Source organism: Coregonus clupeaformis, chromosome 13 (assembly GCF_020615455.1).
Source record: "Coregonus clupeaformis isolate EN_2021a chromosome 13, ASM2061545v1, whole genome shotgun sequence".
NCBI lineage: Eukaryota > Metazoa > Chordata > Actinopteri > Salmoniformes > Salmonidae > Coregonus > Coregonus clupeaformis.
In genome coordinates this window covers 6288214-6315345 of record NC_059204.1, presented here as the reverse complement: position 1 = coordinate 6315345, position 27132 = coordinate 6288214, and the positions used below count along the sequence as shown (strand labels likewise).

General features: G+C 44.3%; 2 protein-coding genes and 2 pseudogenes across 2 annotated transcripts; all 4 read right to left on the bottom strand.

Annotated features, from left to right (window-relative positions):
* Positions 1-8610: 8610 nt before the first annotated feature.
* LOC121580073 (olfactory receptor 146-like) lies at positions 8611-11222 on the bottom strand. Its single transcript, XM_045224606.1, has 6 exons — positions 11044-11222; positions 10713-10765; positions 10342-10563; positions 9757-9873; positions 9141-9338; positions 8611-8866 (listed from the first exon to the last, which is right to left on the bottom strand). The coding sequence occupies exons 1-6, from the start codon at positions 11188-11190 to the stop codon at positions 8611-8613; spliced, it is 993 nt and encodes a 330-aa protein (XP_045080541.1). The 5' UTR covers positions 11191-11222.
* Positions 9998-10124, bottom strand: LOC123492250 (annotated as a pseudogene).
* Positions 11223-18056: 6834 nt separating the features above from the next.
* LOC123492238 (olfactory receptor 1361-like) lies at positions 18057-20885 on the bottom strand. Its single transcript, XM_045224605.1, has 6 exons — positions 20707-20885; positions 20337-20389; positions 19970-20191; positions 19385-19501; positions 18744-18941; positions 18057-18312 (listed from the first exon to the last, which is right to left on the bottom strand). The coding sequence occupies exons 1-6, from the start codon at positions 20851-20853 to the stop codon at positions 18057-18059; spliced, it is 993 nt and encodes a 330-aa protein (XP_045080540.1). The 5' UTR covers positions 20854-20885.
* LOC121580404 lies at positions 19627-19753 on the bottom strand (annotated as a pseudogene).
* Positions 20886-27132: the final 6247 nt, after the last annotated feature.

The window sequence follows — 27132 nt, the reverse complement described above, 5'->3', positions numbered from 1 at the left end:
ACAGCCCTAGTTACAGCCCTAGTTACAGCCCTACTTACAGCCCTAGTTACAGCCCTAGTTACAGCCCTAGTTACAGCCCTACTTACAGCCCTAGTTACAGCCCTAGTTACAGCCCTAGTTACAGCCCTACTTACAGCCCTATTTACAGCTCTAGTTACAGCCCTACTTACAGCCCTAGTTACAGCCCTAGTTACAGCCCTAGTTACAGCCCTAGTTACAGCCCTAGTTACAGCCTTAGTTACAGCCCTATTTACAGCCTTAGTTACAGCCCTAGTTACAGCCCTAGTTACAGCCCTAGTTACAGCCCTAGTTACAGCCCTACTTACAGCCCTAGTTACAGCCCCTAGTTACAGCCCTACTTACAGCCCTAGTTACAGCTCTAGTTACAGCCCTACTTACAGCCCTAGTTACAGCCCTAGTTACAGCCCTACTTACAGCCCTAGTTACAGCCCTAGTTACAGCCCTAGTTACAGCCCTAGTTACAGCCCTAGTTACAGCCTTAGTTACAGCCCTAGTTACAGCTCTAGTTACAGCCCTAGTTACAGCCCTAGTTACAGCCCTACTTACAGCCCTAGTTACAGCCCTAGTTACAGCCCTAGTTACAGCCCTACTTACAGCCCTAGTTACAGCCCTAGTTACAGCCCTACTTACAGCCCTAGTTACAGCCCTACTTACAGCCCTAGTTACAGCCCTAGTTACAGCCCTACTTACAGCCCTAGTTACAGCCCTACTTACAGCCCTAGTTACAGCCCTAGTTACAGCCCTACTTACAGCCCTACTTACAGCCCTAGTTACAGCCCTAGTTACAGCCCTAGTTACAGCCCCTAGGTTACAGCCCTAGTTACAGCCCTAGTTACAGCCCTACTTACAGCCCTAGTTACAGCCCTAGTTACAGCCCTAGTTACAGCCCTACTTACAGCCCTATTTACAGCTCTAGTTACAGCCCTACTTACAGCCCTAGTTACAGCCCTAGTTACAGCCCTACTTACAGCCCTAGTTACAGCCCTAGTTACAGCCCTAGTTACAGCCCTAGTTACAGCCCTAGTTACAGCCCTAGTTACAGCCCTAGTTACAGCTCTAGTTACAGCCCTAGTTACAGCCCTACTTACAGCCCTAGTTACAGCCCTAGTTACAGCCCTAGTTACAGCCCTAGTTACAGCCCTAGTTACAGCCCTACTTACAGCCCTAGTTACAGCTCTAGTTACAGCCCTAGTTACAGCCCTACTTACAGCCCTACTTACAGCCCTAGTTACAGCCCTAGTTACAGCCCTAGTTACAGCCCTACTTACAGCCCTAGTTACAGCCCTAGTTACAGCCCTAGTTACAGCCCTAGTTACAGCTCTAGTTACAGCCCTAGTTACAGCCCTACTTACAGCCCTAGTTACAGCCCTAGTTACAGCCCTAGTTACAGCCCTAGTTACAGCCCTACTTACAGCCCTAGTTACAGCCCTAGTTACAGCCCTAGTTACAGCCCTAGTTACAGCCCTAGTTACAGCCCTAGTTACAGCTCTAGTTACAGCCCTAGTTACAGCCCTACTTACAGCCCTAGTTACAGCCCTAGTTACAGCCCTAGTTACAGCCCTACTTACAGCCCTAGTTACAGCCCTAGTTACAGCCCTAGTTACAGCCCTAGTTACAGCTCTAGTTACAGCCCTACTTACAGCCCTAGTTACAGCCCTAGTTACAGCCCTAGTTACAGCCCTAGTTACAGCCCTAGTTACAGCCCTAGTTACAGCCCTAGTTACAGCCGTACTTACAGCCCTACTTACAGCCCTAGTTACAGCCCTAGTTACAGCCCTAGTTACAGCCCTAGTTACTGCTCTAGTTACAGCCCTAGTTACAGCCCTACTTACAGCCCTAGTTACAGCCCTAGTTACAGCCCTAGTTACAGCCCTACTTACAGCCCTAGTTACAGCCCTAGTTACAGCCCTAGTTACAGCCCTACTTACAGCCCTAGTTACAGCCCTAGTTACAGCCCTAGTTACAGCCCTAGTTACAGCTCTAGTTACAGCCCTAGTTACAGCCCTACTTACAGCCCTAGTTACAGCCCTAGTTACAGCCCTAGTTACAACCCTAGTTACAGCCCTAGTTACAGCCCTACTTACAGCCCTAGTTACAGCCCTAGTTACAGCCCTAGTTACAGCCCTAGTTACAGCTCTAGTTACAACCCTACTTACAGCCCTAGTTACAGCCCTAGTTACAGCCCTACTTACAGCCCTACTTACAGCCCTAGTTACAGCCCTAGTTACAGCCCTAGTTACAGCCCTAGTTACAGCCCTACTTACAGCCCTAGTTACAGCCCTAGTTACAGCCCTACTTACAGCCCTAGCTGGCAAATGTTAGGAAGACCTGGTTGTTGTAGCAAAACATTTATAATAATATAATAAAATAAACAGTGAAGCTTTACTTTGACCACATCTTTTCACATATGTTTTATTTGGGTATTTTTCATTTACCACGTTGATTGGCTCCAGGTGCATGGAAACTCGGTGCATGTACAAAGAAAAAAATAATGCAATTCAACTATTGATGGATGGTGACGAAAAAGAATGACATCACCAGTAGTCATGTTAAGGTTTTCAATGTTTTATTGTTTCGAGTTTATGGATTTGCATTTTTTGGCTGAATAGGATAGAGGATCTGATCATACCTATTGGTATTCTTGATCAATTCTTGATCCAAAAAGACACACAACTGTTTTGGGGTTAATTCCACATCTGCTTGCATTGCTTGTTAGTGTATTAGATATATATGAATTATATTCAATATATATATATATATATATATATATATATATATATATATATATATATATATATATATTATATATGAAACAACATGAATAATACAATTTAAGTCAAATAAAAATAAACGGTATTATCCTAAATTGAGACATGAATAAAAATGGTGTTATCACATCAACAACACCAAAATCTTTCAGAATGTAGCTGTTTTCAGTATAGAATGACATGTATACAGATTCTATTACAACGTTTTGTGTTTTGTCATAATGATTGTTCTTTAGTAAACAGGAAACTCAACAGTGTGTTCGAGAAACATGAACTAAATAGTTGTTTTATGTTTGTGTGAAACCTTGAAATGTACACAATGAGAAGTGATTTTGTAACAACAGTTTTGAATGGGTAATTGTATCAAATATATATCATTGTATGTTTGAATTAGCGCTCATGTAAACTGTTTTCATCACTGCCCTGTAAACCCACTCTTGTAAGTTGGCGCTACTGAACATGATTGTCTGGGGAGAGAAGAAGAGGTCGTAGAGCGTCACTCACAGTCAGCTCCTCCAAGCTCATGGAGTCTGGAGGTTTACCCATAAGGCCCTGCTTTGACTTGACAAGATGTTGACATTTCTGAGTATGTCTCACCTGTAACATAATAATAATAATAATAATAATAATAATAAATAATAATAATAATAACATTGTTAAATGTCTGTACTAAAAGTCTGTACTGTCAATCAACCAAATGTATTTCTTAAAACCCCTTTTTGCATCAGCAGTTGTCACAAAGTGTTTTACAGATACCCAGTCTAAAAACCTAAGACCAATCGATGCATATGCCGAAGCACAGCATCTAGGAAACACTCCCTAGAAGTCATAAGAGAGAGAGAGAGAGAGAGAGAGAGAGAGAGAGAGAGAGAGAGAGAGAGAGAGAGAGAGAGAGAGAGAGAGAGAGAGAGAGAGAGAGAGAGAGAGAGAGACAGAGAGAGAGAGAGAGAGAGAGAGAGAGAGACAGAGAGAGAGAGAGAGAGAGACAGAGACAGAGACAGAGAGAGAGAGAGAGAGAGAGAGAGAGACGAGAGAGAGAGAGAGAGAGAGAGAGAGACAGAGACAGAGACAGAGAGAGAGAGAGAGAGAGAGAGAGAGAGAGAGAGAGAGAGAGAGAGAGAGAGAGAGAGAGAGAGAGAGAGAGAGAGAGAGACAGAGACAGAGACAGAGAGAGAGAGAGAGAGAGAGAGAGAGAGAGAGAGAGAGAGAGAGAGAGAGAGAGAGAGAGAGAGAGAGAGACAGAGACAGAGAGAGAGAGAGAGAGAGATCTATTGCATAAAGTTATCACAGATGCACACTATGTAGCACATTGTATTAATCATTCCCTAAAAATTGGATGTCATTGTCTTTCAGAACTGTTGTAATACAAAACATTGAAACGTTGTTAAATATGTGTTACTTTGGTATACATTGAGTGAATTGTTATACATTGAGAGATAGAGTAATATTACACAATTATATAATAGATAATCACTCACAAACACACAGACACGGCGTCATAGTTGTTCATAGTTTCTTATCATAGTTTGTCATACTTTCTAATCATACTTTCTAATCATACTTTCTAATCATACTTTCTAGTCTGAGAGGTTTTCATATAATAAGAGGGTCAAATAGAACCTAAGAGGGCAGAAGCTATTGTCTACAAATATTATGAATAAAAACAATGGCTACTGCTCAATGGATAAATAGCCTTCATTTTTAATACATATCATTCTTAAATAATATGTATCTATATAAAAACATCACATTGAATATTCAACTCACCTTCAACAAGCTCCATGAGGAGGAAAGGATTCCCAGATCTTCTTTTAGATGTTCTGTCTTCAGGATGTTCTGGTTTTAGATGCTCTTTCTTCAGGATGTTCTGGTTTTAGATGTTCTGTCTTCAGGATGTTCTGGTTTTAGATGCTCTTTCTTCAGGATGTTCTGGTTTTAGATGTTCTGTCTTCAGGATGTTCTGGTTTTAGATGCTCTTTCTTCAGGATGTTCTGGTTTTAGATGTTCTGTCTTCAGGATGTTCTGGTTTTAGATGTTCTGTCTTCAGGATGTTCTGGTTTTAGATGCTCTTTCTTCAGGATGTTCTGGTTTTAGATGTTCTGTCTTCAGGATGTTCTGGTTTTAGATGTTCTGTCTTCAGGATGTTCTGGTTTTAGATGTTCTGTCTTCAGGATGTTCTGGTTTTAGATGTTCTGTCTTCAGGACATTCTGGTTTTAGATGTTCTGTCTTCAGGATGTTCTGGTTTTAGATGTTCTGTCTTCAGGATGTTCTGGTTTTAGATGTTCTGTCTACAGGATGTTCTGGTTTTAGATGTTCTGTCGTCAGGACATTCTGGTTTTAGATGTTCTGTCTTCAGGATGTTCTGGTTTTAGATGTTCTGTCTTCAGGATGTTCTGGTTTTAGATGTTCTGTCTTCAGGATGTTCTGGTTTTAGATGTTCTGTCTTCAGGACATTCTGGTTTTAGATGTTCTGTCTTCAGGATGTTCTGGTTTTAGATGTTCTGTCTTCAGGACATTCTGGTTTTAGATGCTCTGTCTTCAGGATGTTCTGGTTTTAAATGTTCTGTCTCCAGGACGTTCTGGTTTTAGATGTTCTGTCTTCAGGATGTTCTGGTTTTAGATGTTCTGTCTTCAGGACGTTCTGGTTTTAGATGTTCTGTCTTCAGGATGTTCTGGTTTTAGATGTTCTGTCTTCAGGACGTTCTGGTTTTAGATGCTCTGTCTTCAGGATGTTCTGGTTTTAGATGTTCTGTCTTCAGGATGTTCTGGTTTTAGATGTTCTGTCTTCAGGATGTTCTGGTTTTAGATGTTCTGTCTTCAGGATGTTCTGGTTTTAGATGTTCTGTCTTCAGGACATTCTGGTTTTAAATGTTCTGTCTTCAGGATGTTCTGGTTTTTGATGTTCTGTCTTCAGGATGTTCTGGGCTGATGGCTGTTGGAGAGGCGAGGGGCAGTTGAGTGAGCTGGGTCCTTTCATGGCCCTGCCTCTGGGAGCCTGTCAGCTTGTGACATGATGAGAGAGAGTGAGAGAGGGCCTACCTGGAAGATATTTTGTGCTACAAACATACTTCTATTTGATTAGGTTTTTGACCATTCAGGGACCTAATCTCAAAACCCTCATGAAAACATGAACAAATTATTGTCGACACTAAAGAATATGATTTTGGTCATAAAACGGCTTTTTTGAGAAGTTATATGCATGAAAATAACTATGCTTAATAAATGTGACATTTTGGAGAGATTTTTGGACACTATAGTGGCTGCCTAGGCCTTGCTATGGATAAAAGTCTATAAAGACTGATTGGTATAAATATATGCTCCATTTTTGATAGATATGAGGCATACACTTTACATTCCATCCTCGTAGCATAGTTCTGTTTGATGAAATCCATTTTTATATTCAAATGTAGGAACTGGGTTGTCCAGTTTGAACCCCTGCTGTCTCCACACCAACCCTGCCCGGCCATCTAGATGTGTGAAAGTTAGTGTATAAGCTAATGATCCATCATGTATGACATTCCTGGGAGTGTGCAAACTTACATTTTGTATTACCATATCATTTTTTATGTTCTCTATAGTTATGTACTTGAAAATGTATCAATTGACCAATTCGGCACAGTTGGGCAGACTTGACACAAAATAGTCCAGTATTGCAATGCTTCACTGGATCAATCTGAAACTTTGCACACACACTGCTGCCATCTAGTGGCCAAAATCTAAATTGCGCCTATATATATTATATTATTCATTTCACATTTCCACAAACCTCCAAGTGTTTTCTTTCAAATGGTATCAAGAATATACATATCCTTGCTTCAGGTCCTGAGCTACAGGCAGTTAGATTTGGGTATGTCATTTTATGCGAAAATTGAAAAAAAGGGTCTGATCCACTTGGCCCCTAGGCTGTTTATGGCATGGCGACTTGTTGATGTGTTTGATAGTGATCACTCCCAACTGCCAGTTGTCAATATTTGAAAATTCAAAACCCATTTGTGTGCATCTTTGGTCCCGCCGCTAGACTGTTTAGTAATATGATTCCCGATGAAACACTGATGCCAGACTGACACACTCTGGTAATAGATAGTGAGAAAGTTGTAAAAACAAAATGGCACCGAAGGACACACTTCGCCACTCACCAGTGACTTGATAAGCTGATTTAGATAACGTGGCTTGCTACTTGTACTAGCTAGCGTTATTGACAAACACAGAGATGGAACTTACCTAGCTAGTGATTTTGGGGACTGATAAACAGTTTGTAGCAGCTTGTGCTTTATTTACGATAGTTTGACAGCTTGCTGATGATGTAGATGTAAACATGTTCAATACGATAAAGCGAACATGACACACCCACATCAAATCCTCCAGACTCAAATCTCGTTCTTCTTAACGAGCAGAAAAACAGAAGCTCTTTAAACACATATAGACATAATGTACATATTTTACAAAAACTTTTTTTCATACCACTTCACTTAATTAAGTGAAGCAACAATACACTCATTCACTGTAGCTACACCAGTGGACGGCTCATAATAACGTCTGGAATGGAGTCAATGGAAACCACGGCTTTGATGTGTTTGATGCCATTCCATTGACTCCACTAGCTACACATAGCATTCTTCCAAACAAAAAAACAAGTAGAGATAGCAACCGAGATAGCAAAAGAGAGATATCAATAAACTCGACACTTCAAGTACTTCTAAATCAGTGGAGGCTCCTCAGAGGAGGAAGGGGAGGACCATCCTCCGTTTTAGATAAAACTTCACATTCCAAATAATTGATTAAAACACACTGTTTTGCAATGAATGTCTACAGCAGCTCTCTGTAGGGTAGCGCCATGGTGTAGCCGGAAGACAGCTAGTTTCCGTCCACCTCTGGGTACATTGACTTCAATACCAAACCTAGAGGTATGCTATGTTAGCTAGCTGGCAGTGGCTATCCAACACTGGAACTCTTCCAAGTCAAGGTAAGCTTTTGGTTTTATTAATTTATTGCCACCGGGGCCCACTGGTGTAACTGCTAAACTGCCTGCTGACTGTACACTGTACTGCATGATTGTAGCAGGTTCACTAACGCGTTAGATCTAGTAGCTATCTTGACTATAACGTTAGCTAATATGGTGACAACGATGTAGGCTGTGTGTGCTCGAATTCTACAACGAGCAAAGTGATCATGCTGTTTGTATGTGGCTGCTATGAAAGTGAACTGTGTTTGCGTGTGATTAGGGGTGTATTCATTCCGCCGATTCTGTTGAAAAACATTTCTTAAAGGGAAGCAAACGGAACGAAACGGGGATAAACATACCTGAATTTGTCCAATAGAAACTCTCGTTTGCAACTGTTGGACTAATGATTACACCCTAGATCAGCTAGATGCAGGCAAGAGTGTGCAAGGCGGTATTGAATGTGTCACTGTCGGTCACCTTGATTACTCAAAATGTTCTCTCAACCTGTGCACCTGCGTTGTAAACTTTCATTCGTAGGCTAGGTTGTAGCAACCTCATGATGGGTATAGGAAATATTTGAGTATCATGTAGTAGCCTAAACCTATCGCTGTTACCTTGAGCTGGGTGAATGGAATATGAATGATAGTCATCCAATACGCTGTAATAGAAATAAGGCCATGTTCATAAATAAATAATCATCCTCCCTCATCTTAAACGGCATGGACCGCCACTGTTCTAAATATAAGAATATCAAAATATACATTAAATAAATACATTAAATCATGATGTCACACTGATATTTGTTATTTCTTAATGGCTATAAAGGCTTATAGACTTAATATAAACATTTTATTTTGAAGATAAATAATTCAAGTACTTCATGTTGGTTTGACCTGCGCCACAGTTCTCTGGGCCCCTCTTCTGAATAGCTTCTTGGCCGATACCTTAAACTCCTCCGTCTTCAGAACGTATATGATGGGGTTGAGCATGGGTGGCAGTACCGAGGTCAGGGAGAGATTGATGATCCGGGCGTTGGTTGGTACGAGGGTTTGGAGGACGTATGTTAAAATAACAGGCAAGTAGAATATGGCCACCAGTATTAGGTGTGAGCTGCATGTCTTAATGGCTCTGAGTCTGGGAGAGAGAGAGAGAGAGAGAGAGAGAGAGAGGTGGAGGGAGAGAGGTATGTATGTATGTATACCTACATATATACAGTATGTGATCATCTATCCAGTAAGTTTAATTGTATTCTCAATATTTCCCAGCATTTATCACTCTAACAAGTCCATCACTCTAACAACATATTTCTGAGGCCTCACACCAATCAGTATATGGGCCGTTTTGGCTTGGACAAGGCTACTTAATGACTTGACTTGACTTACTGATACCAATCTGGATTACTTCTCACCTGTCCTGGGGCAATGTGATGTTGAACAGGGCGTGTGTGATACAGATGTAGGATGATATGATGAAGACCATGGGGAGATAGAGGGCTACACAGGGATTGATATACGCCATCATCAGGTTAGGGACCACATCAGAACAGGGGGCCGCCAGACGGAACAGGGGACCGTGGTCACAGAAGTAGCTGTTGATCACCAGAGACCTACAATACAATACATTGTCCAGATATCAGAGCGAACAACAGAAATGTGTCTTCTGCTCATGTTTTCTCCAGGGTTACAAACCCGTGACCTTTCGGCTACAGGTTCACCTCCTTATCTGTTGGAATTAGTCTCACATTCAAGAGGAACTGAGTTAATGACAACATTGAGCCATCAACTTTACAGCACTGAGTCAAAGACATCATTTAAATTTAACCTTTACAACAACCTGACAATTGACAACAACAACATAACATTCTGTTTTTTTAATCTCCTTCATTTTATTGGTTTACTGTGAAGTGTTTTGCAATTTTAAATGCACTTGAAATAAAGTTTGATTTGATTGATCAGATTAAGCTATATTCACAGAAGCTATGCTTTGCTGTAGAGTCATTGCACTACAACATGGTACATACTAACCTACAGAAAGAGAGGCGGGTGATGAGGCCCACAGAGATCAACACCATCAACACAGCAAACGTCCAGGCAGCCCCAGTCAGCCGGAGCATGGACCTGTGAGTCACCATCATGTGGTACCTGGAAAGAACACTAGAATGGAACTTTGAGGGTTGATGACATAGCCCCTCTAGTAATTTAATAGGATCTCTGTGGGAAATAATAATCTGTTCAACTTTATCGTGTTATTATCCTCAATGGTTTTATAATTATTCAGTCGAGATTCCCACATTTGGGGAACTTGCAGGAGTCAGCACGGCCCGAGTGCAATGGCCAAGCCTCACCCTGGGTAAACCTCTGTGATGAAGGTGGCTCCGCTGCCAGGTAACTATATCCTTCTATATATTTTAAATACAGTGTATCCATATGGATACATATGGTGTGTTAAAACATATTTTTTATTTAATACATTTTTCAAAATAATTTTGAATAAATTGTCAAATAAATCTAATCATTCAATTAAAAATACGTTATTTATCCCATAAGGGTCACATAATGTAGGCTTTTTGAATTTTAATTTAGTTTATGATTTGATTTATTATCTGAGACCTGAGTGGGCAACAGATGGCCACCAGCCTGTCATAGGAGAGGATGGTGAGGTTGAAGGACTGCATGGTGAGGAAGAGGAAGATGAAGAAGAGGCTAGTGAGGCACTGGTCGTAGGAGATGAGCTGTCTGCTGAACAGGAACATATCCAGCAGCTTGGGGACCAGGGCCGTGCTCTCAAACAAGTCTGTGAAGGCCAGGTTGAACACAGCAATGTACTTGGGGCTGTAAGGTAAGATCATAACATAAATATCTAACAATATTAATATAAATGTCATGTAAAGGAGATTGGGGAGTAGGACGTGCTCCCACACATGTCTATGAAGGAAGTATTATACTGTATTATGTTAATGAGATAAAAGAGGTCTGATTACCTGTGGAGACTACGGTCCACGTAGATGCCAGTCATGACGAAGGCGTTGCTCACCTAGACCCAATACACACACACAGACACACACACACACAGCAGAAATGAACCAAAATGGAAATACAGGTACATGCATTAGGCCAGTGACTATGGGTTGTGCTATAGGCCCCAACATAGTTCAGCTGAAATGTATATTATGTTTTCTTAAATTGTACTTCTATAGGAAAGTGAACAACTTTTGAGTTTTATCAACTGGACCAACTAGCTGATGCTGGCCGCACGTAACACCCTGGACCAGAGCTAGTTAGTAACACCCTGGACCAGAGCTATGGACTAACCAGAGAGATGATGTATACAAAACAGAGGAAGACGTAGTAGTACTTCATGTGGGGGATGGCTATGAAACCACTGATGAAGAAGTAAGGGGGTCGGATGATGGTGTTGATGTTCTCTGTCTGGTTAACGTCAGAGGTCAGGGAGCTCATCCTGACTGGTGGTGGTAACGGTTCCCTCTGGCTGGTAGTAATCTGGGGAAATACATTATCAATTAATACATTATTATAAAAATAAAGACATTCATAACTGTGTATTAATTAACCTGTTGACACAAGCATCATTGAAGCATCGTTAGTGCAAAGAGAATTATCCAAGTTAATCAAAAACGTAAATTTAAAATAATTAAAAATAAATAAAATAAATTCATTTTATATTTAAATTGTTTTCATGTATTAAATGTTACCACATTCGATACCAGCTGCTAAAAAAGGGTTAAACCACTCACTTCAGACATCAAACTAAATAGCAGAATGTCAACAACTCCATCAACACCGTCAACTACTAAAGCCACTGTTTATCATGTAACGTGATGTAAAGTTGAACCCACCTCCTCAGGTGATATGGTGGACCTGACAGCCCACGTCTACTGTGAGTACCTGGGCAGAGAAAACAGGCTTATATACCCTATCATCTCTACCTGCTGGCCATTAGTGGAGCCAATAGAGTTACATCAGTGATTCCCAATCCTGGTCCCGGGGACCCAAAGGGATGCACATTTTAGTTATTGCAACAACACACTTGACTCAGCTAATCAACTCATCATCAAGCCTTTGATTAGATGAATCAGGGCAAAAACCAAAATGTTGTTGACCCTTTGGGAAACACTGAAACACTGAATGACATGTATAATACTGTATAATAATAGGATCTCTATGGTGAAGTCATCATGGAGGGGTGGGCTGACATAAAGGTGTCCATGTCCAGATATAGGATTTAGGAGCATTTTCCTGCAAAGTAGGAAATGTAAAACTTGTAGTGTATTTGAGGTGAAAAAAATGCTTCTAAAGTTTGTAATGTTGAACATCTCATTCCAAAATCATGGGCATTAATATGGAGTTGTTCCCCCCCTTTGCTGCTATAACAGCCTCCACTCTTCTGGGAAGGCTTTCCACTAGATGTTGGAACATTGCTGCTGGGACTTGTTTCCATTCAGCCACAAGAGCATTAGTGAGGTTGGGCACTGTACAGGCCAGTCAAGTTCTTCCATGTCCAGATTTAGGATCTTAATTGGATCACCTCATCCACATAATAATTCACATTTCCTTTTGCTGCAGGATAATTTTCATGCTGTAGGAGACTGGTTTAAATTAAGATCCTACAGCTGTAGTAGCATTTCTCCACCACTAGGATGGAGAATTTCTCTCCCACAGGGATGGACACACCTGGGCCAAACACTCACCTGGGCCAAACACTCACCTGGGCCAAAACACTCCCCTGGGCCAAACACTCACCTGGGCCAAACACTCACCTGGGCCAAACACTCACCTGGGCCAAAACACTCACCTGAATAACACAGGGAAGTGATGTGTTTATAATTATGTCATTGTTTGGTATATGGAATCATTATTTATATTTATTTTTTGTCATTTAGCAGACGCTCTTATCCAGAGCGACTTACAGGAGCAATTAGGGTTAAGTGCCTTGCTCAAGGGCACACCGACAGATTTTTCACCTAGTTGGCTCAGGGATTAGAACCAGCGACCTTTTGGTTACTGGCACCACGCTCTTAACCACTAAGCTACCTGCTCAACACAACTCATAGCCCCCATTCTCATCGACGGGGCTGTAGTGGAACAGGTTGAGAGCTTCAAGTTCCTTGGTGTCCACATCACCAACGAACTATCATGGTCCAAACACACCAAGACAGTTGTGAAGAGTGCACGACAAAGCCTATTCCCCCTCAGGAGACTGAAAAGATTTGGCATGGGTCCTCAGATCCTCAAAAAAGTTATACAGCTGCACCATCGAGAGTATCCTGACTGGTTGCATCACCGCCTGGTATGTCAACTGCTCGGCCTCCGAACGCAAGGCACTACAGAGGGTAGTGCGTACGGCCCAGTACATCACTGGGGCCAAGCTTCCTGCCATCCAGGACTTCTATACCAGGCGGTGTCAGAGGAAGGCCCTCAAAATTGTCAAAGACTCCAGTCACCCTAGTCATAGACTGTTCTCTCTGCTACCGCATGGCAAGCGGTACCTGAGCGCCAAGTCTATGTCCAAAAGGCTTCTCAACAGCTTCTATCCCCAAGCCATAAGACTCCTGAACAGCTAATCATGGCTACCCGGACTATTTGCACTGCCCCACCCCACCCCATCTTTTTACGCTGCTGCTACTCTGTTAATTATTTATGCATAGTCACTTTAACTCTACCCACATGTACATATTACCTCAACTACCTCAACTAGCCGGTTCCCCCGCACATTAACTCTGCACCGGTACCCCCCTGTGTATAGCTGTCACGCCCTAGCCTTGAGAGGCCTGTTGTTTTTAGTTGGTTTGGTCAGGCCGTGAGCCAGAGCAGTCCACTCCACCGGGGTCCAGTTCAGCTCCGGTCAGCGGCTCCACTCCAGACCAAGAAGTCAGCCCCTCTCCAGGGTCGGAGCCTCCCACACCAGGGTCCAGACAGGGCTTGGTGCATTGTGGGGGGATTGCCGATCCAGGCCCAGACGTCAGCCCCTCTCCAGGTTCGGGGTCTCCCACACCAGGGTCCAGACATGAATTGGTGCATCGTGGCAGGAAGGAGAAGGGAAGCATTGCGCCGAGGTCCAGACCAGACCAGGGGCGCAACGGGGAGGCAGAGAGGAAGAGGTCTTCACGCCCGGAGCCGGATCCGCCACCGAGGTTGAAAGCCCACCCGGACCCTCCCCTAATGAGTCAGGTTGGTGCGGCTGGAGTACGCACCTTTGGGGGGGGGTACTGTCACGCCCTGGCCTTGAGAGGCCTGTTGTCTTTAGTTGGTTTGGTCAGGGCGTGAGTTTCTATGTTATATATTCTATGTTTATGTTCTAGTTAGTCTATTTCTATGTTGCAGTGCTAGGTTTGGCTGGGTGTGATTCCCAATCGTTGTCTCTGATTGGGGATCATCCTTAGGTAGCCCATTGCCTGCTGTGCATTGTGGGATGTTGTTCCTGTCAGGCTGGTATGTGCATAGCCCTTTGGACTTCACGTTACGTTGTTGTCTTGTTGTATGTTTATTTGAGTTAATAAACATGTACGCTTTTCACGCTGCACCTTGGTCCGACCCGTCTCTCAACGTTCGTGACAATAGCCTCCCTACTGTTATTTTATTTTACTTCTGCTCTTTTTTGTGTTTTTATATTTTACTTTTTTATAAAAAAATTAATGCATTGTTGGTTAACGGCTGTAAGTAAGCATTTCACAGTAATGTCTACACCTGTTGTATTCGGCGCATGTGGCAAATAACATTTGATTTGATTTGATTGAATAATAATAGTAATAATAATAATTCATTTAATTTGTAAAGTGCATTTCTCACAGCCAAGGTGCAAAACGTCTGTTAAAAAATACATAAATAATGAAATCAATCCAAACACAGAGAACATAGGACAGAGAGAACAAACAAAGCTATATACAGGTGTCGTCAGATCAGGAGGACATGAGACCTGAATTAATAGAGGTCCTTTTCTGAACAGCACAGTCTTGAGCTGGACCATAAAGACATTCTCTTTGGCGACTACTAAGTATTTTAAAGTCTCCTGCTTTGGGATGGATATGTCAATGTGTAGTTCACAAATGCATATTCTACTGTATGATCAGAATTACTGTTTTACCTCAATTAGCCACGAAATCCCTAGTTAGAAAGCAACTGTTTTTCTGGAAGTTGTGTTGCGCCATTTTCCCCCTACAGTTTCCCTACATGCTGAGTTAATTAGTCCCTTAACCTTTTGGCCCTGGCGGAGACTTGAATCACCCCAGAGAACACTGCTACTCCAGCTGCTCTGTCTTCATCAGACTATGTGTTCTCTCATAATCCTAGAGCATCTGGTCGTCGCGGTGGTGGCACAGAACTACTCATTTCTCCTAAGTGGAGATTTACTATTTTCTCCCTCTCTCACCTGTCCATCTCCTCATTTGAAATTGTTGTCATCTATTGCCCACCAGGTACCTTTAGAGAGTTCCTCAATGATCTGGACACCTTGATAAGATCATTTTCATGGCTCACTGCTCTTAGTATTTGGAGACTTCAACCTCCCGATATCTGCCTTCGATTCATTTCTTTCCAACTCACTCTTTCCCCTCCTTGCCTCTTTTGACCTCACCCTTTTCCATTCACCTCCAACTCACAAGGCAGGCATTACGCTTGACCTCATCTTTACTAGAGGCTGTTCTCCTACATATCTGCACATACAGGATGTGACGTAGTGCGCAATATCCGGGGAACCCTTTTGGCTCGTGGGCACTACTTTTAGAACTACTGGCTAAAAAGTCAAACTAAAGCACCGGCGAATCTCTTTAAACAATGACAGACACTCTGCATTCCTGACAGTTAATATTATTATTTTATATTTTTATTAGGTTTATTTGAGCAGGGACAATGTATAACACAAACATTAGTCTCAGTACACTTGAGAGAAAGATGTGTTTGACCAGATTTAGCTAGCAGCTAATTTCTGTCTGTAGTCTGCTGCGGGGCTGCTGAAGGGAGATGGACCAGAAGGAACGAAGGGTGTGTGTGGTGCAGGAGAGTAGCACTAATTTATTAGTAGCATATGGCTATATGGACAGCAACAATATATGTGATGCTATTATAGTAATATGCACTCCCAAACAACTGCCCCGGGCCTCCCCTCTGAGCCTGGTTCCTCTCTCGGTTTCTTCCTTCTAAGCCTACGGAGTTGTTCCTGGCCACTGTGCTCCTGCTTCTGCTTGGTCTTTGGGGTCTAGGCCGGGTTATTGTAGAAGTACTTTTTGACAGCTGCTGATTATAAGTCATGTATTAAGGTTTTATGAAGGCTTTTTAATTATGACTTAAAAGGGCAAGTGAACGCAAAAAAAAAACTTTCCAGGACCATAATTGACTAAAAACTGTAAGTAGGATAATTTGGGTCAACAAGTCAGTATATTCCAAAAACAGAGTTTTTTAAAAAGATTTACATGAGGGTTGGGTTTAGATTATAATCATGCCCACTAACACGGGATTATAATGCCAAGGGAGCACTGTTTGCACTCTATCCCATCATAGCTGCCAACCTCCAGACAGTGTGAGAGACCTGCCCAGAGACACAGCGCCTCGGACTTGTTAACATAAGACAACACAATACCAATGTTATGTTGAAAGAACACTTGGCCCATAGGCCGTTTATGGAGTGGCCACTTGCCGATGTGTTTGATAGTGATCACTCCAGTCTGCCTGTTTTGGGCAAAATGAGAATTGAGACGATGGTTACTTTCATCCCAACTGCCACTTGTCAATATTCCAAAATTCTAAACCCCTTCGCGAGCATCTTTGGTCCCGCCGCTAGACTGTTTAGTAATATGATTCCCGATGAAACACTGATGCCAGACTGACACACTCTGGTAATAGATAGTGAGAAAGTTGTAAAAACAAAATGGCACCGAAGGACACACTTCGCCACTCACCAGTGACTTGATAAGCTGATTTAGATAACGTGGCTTGCTACTTGTACTAGCTAGCGTTATTGACAAACACAGAGATGGAACTTACCTAGCTAGTGATTTTGGGGACTGATAAACAGTTTGTAGCAGCTTGTGCTTTATTTACGATAGTTTGACAGCTTGCTGATGATGTAGATGTAAAATTGCGCGACAAAGACCTCCTGGGCAAAAAAACTTTACAATGAATGAAAGATTTGAGGAAGTGGCTATGTTGTTGCTACTGTGACTCAAGAGGGACAAACAACAGTAACTGCCAGGGAGGACCATCCTCCTTTTTAGATAAAACTTCACGTTCCAAATAATTGATTAAAACACGCTGTTTTGCAATGAATGTCTACAGCAGCTCTCTATAGGGTAGCGCCATGGTGTAGCTGGAAGACAGCTAGTTTCCGTCCACCTCTGGGTACATTGACTTCAATACCAAACCTAGAGGTATGTTATGTTAGCTAGCTGGCAGTGGCTATCCAACACTGGAACTCTTCCAAGTCAAGGTAAGCTTTTGGTTTTATTAATTTATTGCCACCGGGGCCCACTGGTGTAACTGCTAAACTGCCTGCTGACTGTACACTGTACTGCATGATTGTAGCAGGTTCACTAACGCGTTAGATCTAGTAGCTATCTTGACTATAACGTTAGCTAATATGGTGACAACGATGTAGGCTGTGTGTGCTCGAATTCTACAACGAGCAAAGTGATCATGCTGTTTGTATGTGGCTGCTATGAAAGTGAGCTGTGTTTGCGTGTGATTAGGGGTGTATTCATTCCGCCGATTCTGTTGAAAAACATTTCTTAAACGGAAGCAAACGGAACGAAACGGGGATAAACATACCTGAATTTGTCCAATAGAAACTCTCGTTTGCAACTGTTGGACTAATGATTACACCCTAGATCAGCTAGATGCAGGCAAGAGTGTGCAAGGCGGTATCGAATGTGTCACTGTCGGTCACCTTGATTACTCAAAATGTTCTCTCAACCACTGATTACTCAAAATGTTCTCTCAACCTGTGCACCTGCGTTGTAAACTTTCATTCGTAGGCTAGGTTGTAGCAACCTCATGATGGGTATAGAGAAAATGTGAGTATCATGTAGTAGCCTAAACCTATTGATGTTACATTGAACTGGGTAAATGGAATATGAATGACAGTCATCCTGTACACTGTAATAGAAATAAGGCCATGCTCATAAAAAAAAACAACATCCTCCTTCATCTTAAACGGCATGGACCGCCACTGTTCTAAATATAAGAATATCTAAATATACATTAAATAAATACATTAAATCATGATGTCACACTGATATTTGTTATTTCTTAATGGCTATAAAGGCTTATAGACATAATATAAATATTTTATTTTGAAGAAAAATAATTCAAGTACTTCATGTTAATTTCACCGGCGCCACAGCTCTCTGGGCCCCTCTTCTGAATAGCTTCTTGGCCGATACCTTAAACTCCTCTGTCTTCAGAACGTATATGATGGGGTTGAGCATGGGTGGCAGTACCGAGGTCAGGGAGAGGTTGATGATCCGGGCGTTGGTTGGTATGAAGGGTTGGAGGAGGTATGTTAAAATAACAGGCAAGTAGAATATGGCAACCAGTATGAGGTGTGAGCTGCATGTCTTAATGGCTCTGAGTCTGAGAGAGAGAGAGAGAGAGAGAGAGAGAGAGAGAGAGAGAGAGAGATAGAGAGAGAGAGAGAGAGAGAGAGAGAGAGGTGGAGGGAGAGAGGTGGAGAGAGAGAGAGAGAGAGAGAGAGAGAGAGAGAGAGAGAGAGAGAGAGAGAGAGAGAGAGAGAGAGAGAGAGAGAGAGAGAGAGAGAGAGAGAGAGGTGGAGAGAGAGAGGTGGAGAGTGAGAGAATGTGTGCCAGTACAGTATGTGATCATCTATCCAGTAAGTTTAATTGCTTTCTCAATATTTCCCAGCATTTATCACACTAACAAGTCCATCACTCTAACAACATATTTCTGAGGCCTCACACCAATCAGTATATGGGCTGTTTTGGCTTGGACAAGGCTACTTACTGTCTTGACTTGACTTACTGACACCAATCAGGATTACTTCTCACCTGTCCTGGGGCAATGTGATGGTGAACAGGGCGTGTGTGATACAGATGTAGGATGATATGATGAAGACCATGGGGAGATAGAGGGCTACACAGGGATTGATATACGCCATCATCAGGTTAGGGACCACATCAGAACAGGGGGCCGCCAGACGGAACAGGGGACCATGGTCACAGAAGTAGCTGTTGATCACCAGAGACCTACAATACAATACATTATACAACATTTTTATTGTCCAGATATCAGAGCGAACAACAGAAATGTGTCTTCTGCTCATGTTTTCTCCAGGGTTACAAACCCGTGACCTTTCGGCTACAGGTTCACCTCCTTATCTGTTGGAATTAGTCTCACATTCAAGAGGAACTGAGTTAACATTGAGCCATCAGACTTTTACAGCACTGAGTCAAAGACATCATTTAAACTTAACCTTTACAACAACCTGACAGATGACAACAACAACAACAACAACAACAACATCACATTCTTATTTTTATCTCCTTTATTTGATTGGTCCACTGTGAAGTGTTTTGCAATTTTAAATTCACTTGAACTAAAGTTTGATTTGATTTAACAGATTAAGCTATATTCACAGAAGCTATGCTTTGCTGTAGAGTCATTGCACTACAACATGGTACATACTAACCTACAGAAAGAGAGGCGGGTGATGAGGCCCACAGAGATCAACACCATCAACACAGCAAACGTCCAGGCAGCCCCAGTCAGCCGGAGCATGGACCTGTGAGTCACCATCATGTGGTACCTGGAAAGAACACTAGAATGGAACTTTGAGGGTTGATGACATAGCCCCCTCTAGTAATTTAATAAGATCTCTGTGGGAAATAATAATCTGTTCAACTTTATCGTGTTATTATCCTCAATGGTTTTGTAATTATTCAGTCGAGATTCCCACATTTGGGGAACTTGCAGGAGTCAGCACGGCCCGAGTGCAATGGCCAAGCCTCACCCTGGGTAAACCTCTGGGATCAAGGTGTCTCCGCTGCCAGGTAACTATATCCTTCTATATATTTTAAATACAGTGTATCCATATGGATACATATGGTGTGTTAAAACATATTTTTTATTTAATACATTTACAAAATAGTTTTGAATAAATTGTCAAATAAATCAAATAATTCAATTAAAAATACTTTATTTATCCCATAAGGGTCACATAATGTAGGCTTTTTGAATTTGAATTTAGTTAATGATTTGATTTATTATCTGAGACCTGAGTGGGCAGCAGATGGCCACCAGCCTGTCATAGGAGAGGATGGTGAGGTTGAAGGACTGCATGGTGAGGAAGAGGAAGATGAAGAAGAGGCTAGTGAGGCACTGGTCGTAGGAGATGAGCTGTCTGCTGAACAGGAACATATCCAGCAGCTTGGGGACCAGGGCCGTGCTCTCACACACGTCTGTGAAGGCCAGGTTGAACACAGCAATGTACTTGGGGCTGTAAGGTAAGATCATAACATAAATACCTAATAATATTAATATAAATGTCATGTAAAGGAGATTGGGGAGAAGGGCTCCCACACATGTCTATGAAGGAAGTATTATACTGTAGTATGTTAATGAGATAAAAGAGGTCTGATTACCTGTGGAGACTACGGTCCACGTAGATGCCAGTCATGACGAAGGCGTTGCTCACCTAGACCCAATACACACACACACACAGCAGAAATGACCCAAAATGGAAATACAGGTACATGCATTAGGCCAGTGACTATGGGTGGTGCTATAGGCCCCAACATAGTTCAGCTGAAATGTATATTAGGTTTTCTTAAGTTTTACTTCTATAGGAAAGTGAACAACTTTCGAATGTATCAACTGGACCAACTAGCTGATGCTGGCCGCACGTAACACCATGGACCAGAGCTAGTTAGTAACACCCTGGACCAGAGCTAGTTAGTAACACCCTGGACCAGAGCTAGTTAGTAACACCCTGGACCAGAGCTATGGACTAACCAGAGAGATGATGTATACAAAACAGAGGAAGACGTAGTAGTACTTCATGTGGGGGATGGCTATGAAACCACTGATGAAGAAGTAAGGGGGTCGGATGATGGTGTTGATGTTCTCTGTCTGGTTAACGTCAGAGGTCAGGGAGCTCATCCTGACTGGTGGTGGTAACGGTTCCCTCTGGCTGGTAGTAATCTGGGGAAATACATTATCAATTAATACATTATTATAAAAATAAAGACATTCATAACTGTGTATTAATTCACCTGTTGACACAAGCATCATTGAAGCATCGTTAGTGCAAAGAGAATTATCCAAGTTAATCAAAAACGTAAATTAAAAATAAATAAAATAAATGCATTTTATATTTAAATTGTTTTTTTAACTTTATTAAATGTTACCGCATTCGATACCAGCTGCTTAAAAACGGTTAAACCACTCACTTCAGACATCAAACTAAATACCAGAATGTCAACAACTCCATCAACACCGTCAACTACTAAAGCCACTGTTTATCATGTAACGTGATGTAAAGTAGAACCCACCTCCTCAGGTGATATGGTGGACCTGACAGCCCACGTCTACTGTGAGTACCTGGGCAGAGAAAACAGGCTTATATATACTCTATCATCTCTACCTGCTGGCCATTAGTGGAGCCAATAGAGTTACATCAGTGATTCCCAATCCTGGTCCCGGGGACCCAAAGGGATGCACATTTTAGTTATTGCAACAACACACTTGACTCAGCTAATCAACTCATCATCAAGCCTTTGATTAGATGAATCAGGGCAAAAACCAAAATGTTGTTGACACTTTGGGAAACACTGAAACACTGAATGACATGTATAATACGGTATAATAATAGGATCTCTATGGTGAAGTCATCATGGAGGGGTGGGCTGACATAAAGGTGTCCATGTCCAGATTTAGGATCTTAATTGGATCACCTCATCCACATAATAATTCACATTTCCTTTTGCTGCAGGATAATTTTCATGCTGTAGGAGACTGGTTTAAATTAAGATCCTACAGCTGTAGTAGCATTTCTCCACCACTAGGTTGGAGACTTTCTCTCCCACAGGGATGGACACACCTGGGCCAAACACTCCTTTGGGCCAAAACACTCACCTGAATAACACAGGGAAGTGATGTGTTTAGAATTATGTCATTGTTTGGTATATGGAATCATCAAGACAACTCATATCCCCCATTCTCATCGACTGGGCTGTAGTGGAACAGGTTGAGAGCTTCAAGTTCCTTGGTGCCCACATCACCAACGAACTATCATGGTCCAAACACACCAAGACAGTCGTGAAGAGGGCACGACAAAGCCTATTCCCCCTCAGGAGACTGAAAAGATTTGGCATGGGTCCTCAGATCCTCAAAAAGTTATACAGCTGCACCATCGAGAGTATCCTGACTGGTTGCATCACCGCCTGGTATGTCAACTGCTCGGCCTCCGACCGCAAGGCACTACAGAGGGTAGTGTGTACGGCCCAGTACATCACTGGGGCCAAGCTTCCTGCCATCCAGGACCTCTATACCAGGCGGTGTCAGAGGAAGGCCCTCAAAATTGTCAAAGACTCCAGTCACCCTAGTCATAGACTGTTCTCTCTGCTACCGCATGGCAAGCGGTACCGGAGCGCCAAGTCTATGTCCAAAAGGCTTCTCAACAGCTTCTACCCCCAAGCCATAAGACTCCTGAACAGCTAATCATGGCTACCCGGACTATTTGCACTGCCCCACCCCACCCCACCCCATCTTTTTACGCTGCTGCTACTCTGTTAATTATTTATGCATAGTCACTTTCACTCTACCCACATGTACATATTACCTCAACTACCTCAACTAGCCGGTGCCCCGGCACATTAACTCTGCACCGGTACCCCCCTGTGTATAGCTGTCACGCCCTGGCCTTGAGAGGCCTGTTGTTTTTATAATATAATAATAATAATATGCCATTTAGCAGATGCTTTTATCCAAATATACTTACAGTCATGCGTGCTTACATATTATTATTTTTTTGTGTATGGGTGGTCCCGGGGATCGAATCCACTACCTTGGCGTTACAAGCGCCATGCTCTACCAGCTGATTGGGGATCATCCTTAAGTAGCCCATTGCCTGCTGTGCATTGTGGGATGTTGTTCCTGTCAGGCTGGTGTGTGTATAGCCCTTTGGACTTCACGTTACGTTGTTGTCTTGTTGTATGTTTATTTGAGTTAATAAACATGTACGCTTTCACGCTGCACCTTGGTCCGACCCGTCTCTCAACGTTCCTGACAGAAGATCCCACCAAACGAAGACCAAGCCGCGTGGCCAGGAGGAACAAACACCCCGGACACAGCGGGAGGCTAAGTTGGTAGATTTTTACATTTTAGTCATTTACCAGACGCTCTTATCCAGAGCGACTTACAGTTAGTGAGTGCATACGTAATTTTTTTATTTAGATTTTTTTTCATACTGGCCCTCCGTGGGAATCGAACCCACAACCCTGGCGTTGCAAACGCCATGCTCTACCAACTGAGCTACATCCCTGCCGGCCATTCCCTCCCCTACCCTGGTCGACACTGGGCCAATTGTGCGCTGCTCCATGGGTCTCCCGGTCATGGCCGGCTACGACAGAGCCTGGATTCGAACCAGGATTTCTAGTGGCACAGCTAGCACTGCGATGCAGTGCCTAGACCACTGCGCCACTCGGGAGGTGATGTCCTCCTCGGTTGGGGGTAAATCACGAGGAGGAGGCTGTCCGTTACGTTAGGGCAATGAAGGAGAAAGCCCGGGTAGGAGAGGATCAACGGCGACATCAACGGTGCCGGCCGAAGAGGAAGCCCGAGAAGCAGCCCCAAGATAATTTTTTTGGGGGGCTCACGGGGTGGACGAAGAGGCAGCAGGAGGCCGGGAAAGGGCTGACTAGTGAGGAGGAGGCCGCTATTTTCGAGGTCCTCCAAGACCTGCAGATCGAGAGTCAGAGAGGAGGCCACCACGTTACGGGGGCTGTTAGATCAGAGGGAGCAGGAGTTATCCGTTCAGAGGGAGGTGCTACATCAGGCTCAAAGTGAGAAGGAAGTAGTGGAGGCAAGGAGAGAGGAGCTGGTCAGGCAACAGAAGGAACGTGTGTTCATAGAAGAACCTAGGTATGCGGAGATATGCACTGTGTCGCCAGTGCGCGTTCACAGCCCAGTGCTTCCTGTGCCAGCGCCCCGCACGTGTCGTACAAAAGTGGGCATCCAGCCAGGACGGTTTGTGCCGGCTCAACGCTCCTGGTCTCCAGTGCGCCTTCACGGTCCAGTATATCATGCGCCAGTCCTACGCACTGTGTCGCCAGTGCGCGTTCACAGCCCAGTGCGTCCTATGCCAGCGCCCCGCACGTGTCGTACAAAAGTGGGCATTCAGCCAGGACGGGTTGTGCCAGCTGTACAATCCAGACCTCCAGTACGCCTCCACGGTCCAGTATATCCTGTTCCGGTTCTACGCACTGTGTCACCAGTGCTCCTCACAAGCCAGTGGTGCGTGTATCCAGTCCGGCACGGCCCGTGCCTGCTCCTCGCACCACACCAGTGGTGCGTGTCCCCAGTCCGGCCCGGCCTGTTCCTGCTCCTCGCACCAGACCAGTGGTGTGTGTCCCCAGTCCAGCCCGGCCTGTTCCACCGGTGCCTGATCCAGCTCCGGTCAGCGGCTCCATTCCGGAGTCAGAGCATTCCGCTCCACCGGCGTCCAGTCCAGCTCCGGTCATCGGCTCCACTCCGGAGCCAGAGAAGTCCGCTCCACCGGTGCCTAGTCCAGCTCCGGTCAGCGGTTCCACTCCGGAGCCAGAGCATTCCGCTCCACCGGGTTCCAGTCCAGCTCCGGTCAGCAGCTCCACTCCGGAGCCAGAGCAGTCCGCTCCACCGGTGCCCAGTCCAGCCCCGGTCAGCTGCTCCACTCAGGAGCCAGAGCAATCCGCTCCACCGGTGCCTGATCCAGCTCCGGTCAGCGGCTCCATTCCGGAGTCAGAGTATTCCGCTCCACCGGGGTCCAGTTCAGCTCCGGTCAGCGGCTCCACTCCAGACCCAGACGTCAGCCCCTCTCCAGGGTCGGGGCCTCCCACACCAGGGTCCAGACAGGGCTTGGCGCATCGTGGGGGATTGCCGATCCAGGCCCAGACGTCAGCCCCTCTCCAGGGTCGGGGCCTCCCACACCAGGGTCCAGACAGGGCTTGATGCATCGTGGGGGAATTGCCGATCCATGCCCAGACGTCAGCCCCTCTCCAGGTTCGGGGTCTCCCACACCAGGGTCCAGACAGGGCTTGGTTCATCGCGGGAGGTTTGCCGATCCAGGCCCAGACGTCAGCCCCTCTCCAGATTCGGGGTCTCCCACACCAGGGTCCAGACATGGCTTGGTGCATCGTGGGAGGAAGGAGAGGGGAAGCATCGCGCCGAGGTCCAGACCAGACCAGGGGCGCAACGGGGAGGCAGAGAGGAAGAGGTCGTCACGCCCGGAGCCGGATCCGCCTCCGAGGTTGAAAGCTTTTCACGCTGCACCTTGGTCCGACCCGTCTCTCAACGTTCGTGACAATAGCCTCCCTACTGTTATTTTATTTTACTTCTGCTCTTTTCTTCTCAACACTTTTTTGTTGTTTTTATATTTTACTTTTTTATTAAAAAATAAATGCATTGTTGGTTAAGGGCTGTAAGTAAGCATTTCACAGTAATGTCTACACCTGTTGTATTTGGCGCATGTGGCAAATAACATTTGATTTGATTGAATAATAATACACTGCTCAAAAAAATTAAAGGAACACTTAAACAACACAATGTAACTCCAAGTCAATCACACTTCTGTGAAATCAAACTGTCCACTTAGGAAGCAACACTGATTGACAATACATTTCACATGCCGTTGTGCAAATGGAATAGACAACAGGTGGAAATTATAGGCAATTAGCAAGACACCCCCAATAAAGAAGTGGTTCTGCAGGTGGTGACCACAGACCACTTCTCAGTTCCTATGCTTCCTGGCTGATGTTTTGGTCACTTTTGAATGCTGGCGGTGCTTTCACTCTAGTGGTAGCATGAGACGGAGTCTACAACCCACACAAGTGGCTCAGGTAGTGCAGCTCGTCCAGGATGGCACATCAATGAGAGCTGTGGCAAGAAGGTTTGCTGTGTCTGTCAGCGTAGTGTCCAGAGCATGGAGGTGCTACCAGGAGACAGGCCAGTACATCAGGAAACGTGGAGGAGGCCGTAGGAGGGCAACAACCCAGCAGCAGGACCGCTACCTCCGCCTTTGTGCAAGGAGGAGCAGGAAGAGCACTGCCAGAGCCCTGCAAAATGACCTCCAGCAGGCCACAAATGTGCATGTGTCTGCTCAAACGGTCAGAAACAGACTCCATGAGGGTGGTATGAGGGCCCGACGTTCACAGGTGGGGGTTGTGCTTACAGCCCAACACCGTGCAGGACGTTTGGCATTTGCCAGAGAACACTAAGATTGGCAAATTCGCCACTGGCGCCCTGTGCTCTTCACAGATGAAAGCAGGTTCACACTGAGCACATTTGACAGACATGACAGAGTCTGGAGACGCCGTGGAGAACGTTCTGCTGCCTGCAACATCCTCCAGCATGACCGGTTTGGCGGTGGGTCAGTCATGGTGTGGGGTGGCATTTCTTTTGGGGGCCGCACAGCCCTCCATGTGCTCGCCGAAGGTAGCCTGACTGCCATTAGGTACCGAGATGAGATCCTCAGACCCCTTGTGAGACCATATGCTGGTGCGGTTGGCCCTGGGTTCCTCCTAATGCAAGACAATGCTAGACCTCATGTGGCTGGAGTGTGTCAGCAGTTCCTGCAAGAGGAAGGCATTGAAGCTATGGACCGCCCGTTCCCCAGACCTGAATCCAATTGAGCACATCTGGGACATCATGTCTCGCTCCATCCACCAATGCCACGTTGCACCACAGACTGTCCAGGAGTTGGCGGATGCTTTAGTCCAGGTCTGGGAGGAGAACCCTCAGGAGACCATCCGCCACCTCATCAGGAGCATGCCCAGGCGTTGTAGGGAGGTCATACAGGCACGTGGAGGCCACACACACTACTGAGCCTCATTTTGACTTGTTTTAAGGACATTACATCAAAGTTGGATCAGCCTGTAGTGTGGTTTTCCACTTTAATTTTGAGGGTGACTCCAAATCCAGACCTCCATGGGTTGATACATTTGATTTCCATTGATAATTTTTGTGTGATTTTGTTGTCAGCACATTCAACTATGTAAAGAAAAAAGTATTTAATAAGATTGTTTCATTCATTCAGATCTAGGATGTGTTGTTTAAGTGTTCCCTTTATTTTTTTGAGCAGTGTAGTAATAATAATAATTCATTTGCATTTCTCACACCCAAGGTGCAAAACGTTTGTTAAAAAATACATAAATAATGAAAGCAATCCAAACACAGAGAACATAG